At 44.8% G+C, this 10333-nt stretch overlaps 1 protein-coding gene across 1 annotated transcript; it reads left to right on the top strand.

Moving 5' to 3' along the window:
• Positions 1-470: 470 nt before the first annotated feature.
• Positions 471-1619, top strand: LOC104032087 (urotensin-2 receptor). Its single transcript, XM_009484323.2, has one exon. It carries the CDS (start codon positions 471-473, stop codon positions 1617-1619), a length of 1149 nt encoding a protein of 382 aa, XP_009482598.1.
• Positions 1620-10333: the final 8714 nt, after the last annotated feature.

Below are 10333 nucleotides of genomic sequence, written 5' to 3'. Positions count from 1 at the left end.
AGGTCTGTAAGTTGCTGTTATGAATTCAGGAAGGACGCTTCTGTTCCCCAACCCCAAACTAACTTTAAGGATTGCAGTAAGCGGTTCCAATGATCCACACAATCTCTTTTGTCTCTTTTCCATGGACATACTAAGAAATGTCATTCGTCAAAGCTGTGCTTTTGTAATGATGGCATGAACCTTACACACGAGTGGTCTCAGCGCAGAAGAGCTTTGGTATACGCAGACAGTACAGATACATACTCAGGTACAGGTAATTTCTAAATGATAATTTGCATTGCTCTGGCAGATTTCTAATATGTTGGTTTCTCATGTCTTTCCTCTAGCAGAGAATGCAGATCTTCTTTGGATGAGACCCCGCTAAGAAATGATTCATCATCTCCCAGCAGTCGCATTTCTCGGAGCAGAAAGAGCAGATCTTCAGACCCCAGTGGCATGAACAAAGCCTCTGGCATTAAAAGGCCAGGAGGATGTCCCTAACTGATGAGCTGGAGAGCCACTTCTCTGCAACTCCCTACATGGTGACAGACACAAGTGAGGGCAGCCTATTCAGAATCAGACCCAATGCCTCTGCCAATGCCACCGGGGACAGTGTGCCAGCCACCGGTTCCATGGAGGACATGATCGCCATCTGCACCATCGGGACAATCCTTTCCCTCATGTGCGTGATTGGGGTGACAGGCAACGTCTACACCTTGCTGGTGATGTGCCATTACTTGCGATCATCTGCCTCCATGTATATTTACATCATCAATCTCGCACTGGCAGACCTGCTCTACCTTCTCACCATCCCCTTCATCGTTGGGACCTACTTCATTCAGAAATGGTACTTTGGGGATATTGGCTGTCGCATCCTGTTCAGTCTGGACTTCCTCACTATGCATGCCAGCATCTTCACCCTCACAGTCATGAGCACGGAGCGCTACTTTGCTGTGCTGAAGCCCCTGGACACAGTGAAGAGGTCCAAAAGTTACCGAAAGGCCATTGCTGTTGTCATCTGGCTGGTGTCACTGCTGCTCACTCTTCCAATGCTCATCATGATCCAGCTAGTGCAAAGGGACAACAAAAGCATCTGCCTGCCCACTTGGAGCAAGCTGTCCTACAAAATCTATCTCACCATCCTTTTTGGTACCAGCATCGTGGGTCCAGGGGTAATAATCGGCTACCTTTACATCCGATTAGCTAAGATTTACTGGGTGTCACAAACAGCATCCTTCAAGCAGACCAAGAGGCTGCCGAATCAAAAGGTGCTCTATTTAATCTTCACGATAGTGCTGGTGTTCTGGGCTTGTTTCTTGCCTTTCTGGATATGGCAGCTCCTCTTCCAGTATTATGAATCCTTCCCTTTATCTCCCAAGGTGATGAAGAACATTAACTATCTGACAACCTGTCTGACCTATAGCAACAGCTGTATCAACCCTTTCCTCTACACCCTGCTCACCAAAAACTACAGAGAGTACCTGAAGAACAGACAGCGGTCCCTCAGCAGCAGCAGTGGGTACTTCCAAAGGAGGAATAGGTTTCAGAGGATTTCAGGGAGATCCCTGTCCACGAGCAGTCAGCACTGCACAGAGACATACGTTCTTGCTCACGCTCCTTTAGGAAACAGCAGTGCCTGAAGGTAAAATATATCTCCAAGAACAATCAATATTGACTTCAATGTTGCTTTCATTTAACGTGTACATTGTAAAGACAAAGCCTTAGCAGATCCATAATGTGCACACATTTAGTCCAGAGGCTGTGCCATATGTCTGATCTAATTTTCTTCAGTGCCACTGATTTGATGCTAGCAACATTCAGCTGAACATCTATCTAAATAGCCTTTCGCTCTTTATGTTTTATAGTGTATGTCTCCTCAAGTCGCCATCAATAATGAAAGCCTATAATAGGGCCATGTTTTTTAATAGTATCAGCTGTCTCAGAGTTTAAAATTATGTTATCCCATGAATGGCTGTAGTTTGCTCTTCGGCAGTAATGCTAAATTTGTGGTTGTATGAGGACTGAAAACAATGAAATAAAGACAAAGCAGCTGATGGTTGTGACATGCAATCCAGTTTAAATTTGGGGTAAGCCTGGAAAACGTGGATGAGGCATATTCAGGGGTGTTTGTCCTGGTTTTGGTCGTATTCACATTTATTCTACACTCATATGTATGCACTGGGCTTGATTCCCCATTCACACAGGTGTCTGTAGTGGAGTTACACCGTGGTTCATGTTGGCAAGACAGGCTTCCCGTAACAGTGCCACAGTCAGGGAACACTCAGCATCACCTAATGACCTCAAAGACATGAGCACCCATGTGGAGGAGCACCATTTGTCCTGGACAAGTGTATCTGCCCTCTGCCCTCCTCCAGGGAGGAATTGGGAACCTCTGATGTTGTTATTCTCAGGGCACCCATTGACAAACTGCAACATCCAATGTGAGGGACCAGACTTACATCACCAAGTCCAGGGGGGAAAGGACAGAGGGAGAGGAGGGGGATGAGGAGATGTGATTTCCAGTGGGCAAAGCTATGCTGTCTGAAGTCCCTAATAGTCTCAATCATAAAAGTGCTAGTTCCCTATTAGTGAGATCACTTGTTCCCTTCACAGAAGATGATTTTTCTTTACTGCTACAAAAAGTGAATATAGTCCTGCCTACACCAAGAACATTTTGCCTGTCCTGGCTTTCACTGATGATAAAGCATCATTAGTACAAATATATCCTCCATGATGTCTGGCGCTTCTCCAATGAGTCTAAAAGTACCTTCCCTGGAATGCTGCCAACATCCATACAGGAGTCCTCTGCTTGCATTAGCCCCGTTACCTCATTAGCAAGTTTACAACGATGCAATGCCAACACAGCTCTAACCAAGTTACACAATTAGAAGCAAATTAATACTTATGAGTAAATTCAGAACTGCACTGTGATATGCCATTTGGCAGTGAACTCCGATTTCTTATATAGAAACTGAATTTAGGTTTTAACCATTTATTCCCCTTGATGGCATTTAAATGGTCATTGCTCATGGGGACAGTGAAAGCTCTGCTTCCAGCCTCCCTGGGTGATATGCTTGGAAAAGAAAATGCCTTTTTCATGCACGGGCTTAAAGTCTGTTATATATGATGAAGATTGCACATGTCATGAAAAAGGACTCTGGTGCATGCGGTTTTAACGTTGAACTATTGCAGAAACTGGAAGAGCCTCACTTTGTGTTCCCAACTGCCTCCACACACACCATCCGCAGTGATCCTGAAGGTCAGGGCGCAGGTTACCTGCACCCTGTTTGCAGTGCAGTACATTGACCAGCAAGTCCTACTTCAGGATTAGCCCCTTCCTGGCTTCAGAGGGGCAGAAATACCATTATATTTGGCTATTTCCTACACTGACACTACTTGTTAGTTTTCAGACCCTCCTCATGCTGGAGACACACTAGTCAAAGCCCATCAGAGTAAAGCATCATTCAGCCCACTGTAAGGAAGAGGGAGCCCATGGATGGGAGGTGAAGAGGTTTGCTATATTCGTGAACCCATTTTCTGCTTATATAGTCAGGTGTTTATCATGGGTCAGAATGTAAAATTTGGACTCCTTTTTTTTTTAAATTGCAATTTTAACTTCTCTTTGCTCAGAAATAGCCAGACAAGCTCAAGACAAGCTCAGCATGAGCAGTTTCCATTGTTGTGAAGGAAAGCTACTGCAGGCTGAGCCTTTAGAACACACAGTCCATCTTTTCTAAAATCAGATAGTCAAAATGAGAGGGCGGTTTGCAAATCTCAATTCATTCAGGCTTTGCACACCAATGAGGGCAGTGCAGAAGAGTTACCAAAAGACACAGGAGCAGATCTGTTTCCAGAGTTGATCAGCTGAACCCCTTTGTCCCCAGTGGTACCACTCTGATTAACTTCTCCGAGCCCACCACAACCAATGTGTCTCAGAAAATATTTGCAAAAAGCCTGCCATGGCTCTGCAGGTGCAACAAGCACCCTGAAAGCAGCATGAGCAGCACGCTGTGGAAGCATGGCCATGCCAGAGGTCCTGCCATGCCCTGGGAGATGAGCAGGGCTCAACGTAGGGCACGGGGGTTCCCTGCCTCCAGGAAGACGCACAGCCTCAGCCCAAGAAACAGTCTTGTTTCTCATTTGAAGCTGACACTGTGCTCTCAGCAGGGGCTTGCAAGTGTGTTTGTCAAATCAGCACAACAAAGCAAAGAGAAAAGACACCCACAAGTCAAGGAATGATTGCAGGTGACATTTCTGTCAACACTGGGTCATCTTTGAATGATGAGATGTTTCATTCAAGCCTTTCATTTCCATCCCAGGCTGGGGTTTTTTTGCTCCTTCAAACTCTTGCATCCATCACCACCCAGCACAGGCAACAATAAGGGAATATTATTCCAAGTCTGCAGGTAAAAGTGAGGCTCTGAGCAGTTCACAAGCAGCATGTGCCCCAGCTCTGCATCCCCAACTAACTTTACAGGGCATCAGCCACACACAGATACCAAATATTAGACAGCTGTCCTCTTCCTGAAACCAAACAGCAACTCAACCACGAAAGCCTGCTGAATATAAATGGGGGGGAGAGAGGGGCAAGCAGCCAGTGAGGTCTGAAGAAGGATAAGACATAGATTAATTGCTTAGTTAACGGTAGCTATAAAATAATTATTGCGCCTTATTTATTCTTCCTTGCAGAAACCTATCATCAGTCAAAGATCCAAGAGCTGATTTTTGCATAAACAAAATTTGAAATCAGTGTGAAAGTGATGTGTGTGTACACATGGCTGTGTGCTTACATACCTCAGACCATGCCCCTACACCTGCACCCTATTTGCTAGCTCTTTCTTCTCTGCGGGACAAGATCAGAAGCTCTGTCATCAACCTGAAGTCTTAAATCCCCCCATGTCCAGGGCATTCAGTGCTCCACAGACTGGATTTCACCAGCTGAACTCCACATAGCAGAAGTCAAAACTCCAATTTTTTGCTAATTTAAGCCAGGGAGCATTTAGCAATGCCTCAGGACTCAAAGAAAGTGTAGCTGTAAATACACCATGGCAGGGTGTCCAAAAAGGGCCAGGACAGAGATGCCGGCTCCTGCAGTGCTCCTACCAGCTAGGAAAGGCCGGGTACCCACTCTGGTGGCTGAAAAAGGCAGCAAACTACAGCTGGGGCCAGGCAATGTTTTCAGTTGGATAGTGTTTTTCCAGAAAAGGATGACGTTTGTGTTTACCCAAACTATTTGCAAATCCACGCAGAAATTTAAGAATCCTTCTGGAAATTCTGGTCTGGTTTGTTTTTTGTTTTTTTTTTTCATTTTCCAAATACTGAATTGTCTCATTTCAGCCTTTAGGAGGCAAAACAACACAATTTCTCACTTCAAGATTAAGTTTTATACATCAGTTTGCTTACACTTAATTTTAAAAATCCTCTGTCCATTTTGTTCAAGCCACAGGACTCTTACAAAAAGACCCGCAGTTCAAGTAGCAAAGCAGAGAGCAGCTGCTCACCGCACTGTGCATCCCTCTGTCCAAAACCTGCCTGGACAGCGTGGGCACTCACGGCGGGGAGTCATGCAGCACCCACGCTTTGCCCAATTTCCACTCACAGAGTCGCAGCAACGATAGACACAAACCTTCTTCCTCGCCCGCTGATGGAGCCTGATTTAAGCTGATTGACAACCCATGTCCAGTCTGAGCCCCCTCCTTTTTCCTGCAACCCCATGACCGCAAGGGCACAAGATGAGGCCGATTTGGGCCACCCTTTTCTCCTGTGCAGGTGTCCCACCTCACTCCCTGGGAGATAACCAGGCCAGCAATTCTTCAGCCTACCTCTAACCAGACAAAAGCCTTGGCACATGCTCCCAGAAGAGGATCGGGGCAATAAGTCAACATGCACAGTTTTGTTTCACTTACAGCTGCAAGACGGGCAAGGACTGGCTGGGTGAGGAGCAGGGATATAAGGAGCTCTTTAGCTCTAGGTCACTAGTTCAGTACGTGGCCAGGTTGTGAGGAGTGGGATTTCCAGATCAGCAGGTACCTCCTTTCAATTCTCTGGGGTGCTTGCTAGGAAACGTCTCATTTCAGTGTTTGTTTGCGGGCATTAAAAGGAGAGGCCAAAGGCTGAGCAGATCTTGGAGAGCAAATCTGCACCTTGGCAGAGCTGCCTAGAAAAAAACATTCCTCTTGCCAGCACTGTCCCACCTGCAACTGCCATGACTGCCACACCAGGATGCCAGCACTGAAATTATCTGCCCCAGCCACGTCTGAGCCTCCTCCGTGCAGCGCCCAGAGGAGCTGCTACAGCAGCACACACTGCCTTTTTCCTCCCCGCTTCTTTTCAAAATGCGTGATCAATTCCTGATACCCGTACACAACTATTACTCCTTCTCCAGATCAAACTCCAGCTGCCTCCAGTGCAAGACTGGAGAATTCATTGAAAGAAAAGTATCAGACCTTCTCTTGTCTTTGTCCACTTCAAAGTGACACCCAGGCATGCTGAATATTGCCCTATGCACACCTGGATGCAGGCCAGCTCTGCATTGGGATCTATGCCATCTATTTATTGCATGAGCTGTCATATCCTAGAAAAAAGTGTCGGTTCTAAATGATTCTGATCACCTTTGCATGTCCAAATTCAATACCTCAACCATAAATCCTGCTTATACCCTGGTACACCTGATTTGCAGTTAAGGATACTGATTTAGGTACATCAGAAAAGAGGTGGTGGAACCAAGATAATCAAAGAGGCAATGTAATAGCAGAGAACAAATTATGTTGCAGGAATACAGAGGCATATTTGAAAGTGGGCTGGAAGGGGAGAGGCAGAGCAAAAGCAGGCAATTTATTGCTGATTCCCAGTTTTTCAGTGTAGTAAAACTGAAAGCTAACTGCAAACGTTGCAACAAAAAAAATCTCACATTGTTGAGTGAGTGCCAAGCAGCAGACAAATCCATTGCGGATATTAATAAAGAAATGCATATGAGGAAAAATAAACTTAGTTTTACAGTCATGGACCCTTCACTAACTTTTATTACTCCAGAAAGAGACCGCAGAGCTATAAGAAGTCACCAGCTTCCCGCTCAGCAGCAATGCAAGAAGCAAACATGCCAGTTGTGCAGAAAGGCACCACGAACAAAACTGGTTCAACACAGTCCAGCCACTTCATGTTTAAAATTGAGAGATTTTCCTCAGTTTATCACATCTCATGTTACTGAAGTACAACATCAGACCATCACATGCTATGACCAAAGCTACTTCCCTTCACTTAGTGTATCAAGTGAAGTATCAAGCAGCTATCCACCAAAAATGCTATCGGTCTGAATGCTGCAGGGCAAAGCACATAAATCCAATATCTGCATGCCACTCACACAAGTCTCCCCAGGCAGCTTTAAGGCCAAACTGCAGAACTTGGCCAAATGCAGTAGGTGCTGTAAACATTTTAAGAGAAAGTTTAGCTTGTCTTTATTCTGCTTTCCCAGGAACAAACACCCCATCAACATTGTTTGAGACCACACCAGTCAAAAGTCAGTTTTATGTACACACTGAAGGCTTGCTGATAAATCCAGTCTTCCCAAATGTTTATCACCTGGAAAGCCACCTGTCTGTGAGGAGAGCTCATGTTTTTGTCACAAGGAAAATGCAACTATCATAAATTCAGTTTCAAAGACCAAAACACTCCAGCATGCATAATTTTAACTGTCATTAGATTTAATTACATGTCAAGTAGCTTCTGTTACTAGTTTAAAGCTGTCTAGGAAGAAGACAAAATAACATAGTAAGAGCAAATATATAAAAAAATCAGTGAAAGAACCTGCCCCTGATAGAGTGAAACATTCACTGACACAGGACCAGATGGGATTTGCCACAGCAGCTCTGACTGTAGCTACCTTCCTGGCCTGATTCAGGTATCACCCTTTTCTCACAGACATCCTGTAACTCCCATAACAGAGATAATTCCTTGGCACCAACTGCAGTTCCAGCCACAAAACATCCAAGACCTGTTTTTGCAGATGTGCCGAAGGCAGCACAAGTGGTGCACCCTCCAATGGATGAACCCTCAAAATAAATTAATCCTCATGGAAAAGAAAGGCAAATGCCAAAGTATGAGCATCAGTAAGGTAGTTCTTTGAGCACTATGGACAAGAAATGATCAAATATTATGACAAAGATTTCTAACTCTTAATCACTATGCCTCTAAAAGGAAATAAAAAAAGGAGGGAGGATTCATCCATAGCATAGTGGCAGCAGGTACCCACATGCTTTGGGAACCAATGTAGCAACACTCCTTCCAAAGTTTTCTTTTCCAGGAAATCTTGATTGTTTCCAATTATTGAATCTGGTGCACAAATCTGAGCACATGTGCGCAGCAATGGTGCGCTCCGGCTTTTCCTGGGTTTCTGTTTATTCAAAACGCTAAGGGAAACACACCCAGCCAGCCTCCTGCTGATTACTTGTTTCGTTTATGGTTTACTGCTTGAAGGAGAGTGTAACATCATTCATTCATTAACTGCAAGCACAGCACTTCACAAACAGAATTGTTGCATCTAAAATGTCTATGTAAGTTGGTGAGTCACTAGTACTTGCTGATATCCTTGAAGGCAAATATCTGTTCTTCGTCCAGAACAAGGACTGGAGAGAGCTCAGTACTGAGGACAACCAGGCTATGGCAGCAAGACACAGCATGCCATGAGCTCCAGTGGCTCCAACAGCCACTGACCCGGCTGCCCTCACAGGACAACATCCCTGGGGGCCAGAGGTGCACCAGGAGAGCAGTCTAGCTAGTCCACGTCGGAGATGCTGGACCTGACTTCAAATGAGAGAAGCAACCCCACCGAAGTCAAGGGAGGAAAAAAGTTTTGTGGATTTCATCCCTGTCTTGTGTGTTGCCAAAATATTCAGATAGTTTGGCAACATTTAGCTAAACCTGGAGAGGAGTAAGGCAGAAGTGGAGCAGCAGGTGGCTCCCACATGGTATTGGCTGAAATATGGAGGTAGCCCATGGAAAAGAAAGTCTGACTATGAAGGATATGGGCCAAACCACGCAGGGAGCCCAGGACTGACATGGAGATATAGTACAGTTCAGGCTGAGCTCTCTGGAAGAAATACATGTTTAATTTTGCACAAAGTCTGCCTATCCTATGCTTTCAACTGAGCCTATGAATCTTTTATTTCATGCAAACTGAGCTTACCAAGGAAAAACTACAGGGCCAAGTCTCTAAACAATAAAAATATGTTGATTTCCACTGGAGTTAATGCAGTTGCACCAATTTATGCTAAGGCAAAAAAAAAAAAAAAAAGCAAAAAACACCCAAAACATGTTTTGACCCTTTGACTCCACTGAACATGAATTTCAGTTGTATATATTAATAACAGTCAAGATATCAAATGATGTTGTGAATGATAAAGTACTCCATTTACTAGGACTTGCAGTATTCAAATGTGAGGTCTACCCCAAGTCATGCTAGAAACAGTGCAAAATATATAACATAAGGTGGAATTTCCAAAGCTTTCCAGTCCTTGGTGTATCCGAAAATGGTATGTTTCCTCTCTTTAAGGGCAGCCTGTGCTGAACCTTCCTGTGCTGTTCCAGCCTTCTCCTTCATGGCTGGATTTCAGTACAGCAGCTTTGGCCATCTGGCTTCATTCAGACATCATTGTGTCCCTGCCCTTTTTTTGATAGACCAAAAATAGTAAGAGCAGTTTCCCATTTAAGAATCCCTCATTATTCAGTGCTAGCTGGGGGGTTGATTACAATTTAGTTTAGCTAATTAAAAAAGAAAATATATTTGTAAGCTGCTGGGGTTTGATTTGCTTTCTGCTGTCTAAAAATTCTTCCTTGATGTAAAATCTATGTCTGAAAAGATCTGCTTTTGGGCCAGCCTGCAACAGAACATACCCTGAAGCAAACATCTAATGCAGCTACACGTCTGCATCGCAGCAAGAGAGGAGCTTTAATTTATGCTAACCCTGATCAATGGACAGAGCTAAAACCTAAATAACCTCTAAGAGAAAACAACTAGCACCAAAGCACCGTGCAGCAGGACCAGCTACAGGAGTTTGGACACTCAGTGTTCATGCAGACCCCGCTGTAGTCGCTCTTGGGATGCTGGGCTAGGAGGTAAGGGCCATGCCGTGCCCAGCTGGGAGAGGGCTCCATCCCATCCATGCCGCTGCCACCCTAAGACTCCCTGTCCAGGTTGAAGGAAAAAGTTTGACTGTAATACATGAAGTAGCTGTACTCAGGCACCAGACCTAACAGTTATCTTTCTCCCATTCTACAGGAACACTAGACTATTAAAATCTTTGACTGAAAAGAGAAGCCCATAGGCTTTGATACCTAGGTTTGGAGTGCTTGAGGATTA

This window comes from Pelecanus crispus, chromosome 12 (assembly GCF_030463565.1).
Source record: "Pelecanus crispus isolate bPelCri1 chromosome 12, bPelCri1.pri, whole genome shotgun sequence".
Classification (NCBI taxonomy): Eukaryota; Metazoa; Chordata; class Aves; order Pelecaniformes; family Pelecanidae; genus Pelecanus; species Pelecanus crispus.
The sequence above is the reverse complement of the archived record's forward strand: the minus strand, read 5'-3'. Positions and strand labels throughout refer to the sequence as shown.

Coding starts and splice junctions, on each gene's coding strand:
- LOC104032087 (XM_009484323.2), top strand. CDS start 471: ATGTCCCTAACTGATGAGCTGGAGAGCCACTTCTCTGCAACTCCCTAC.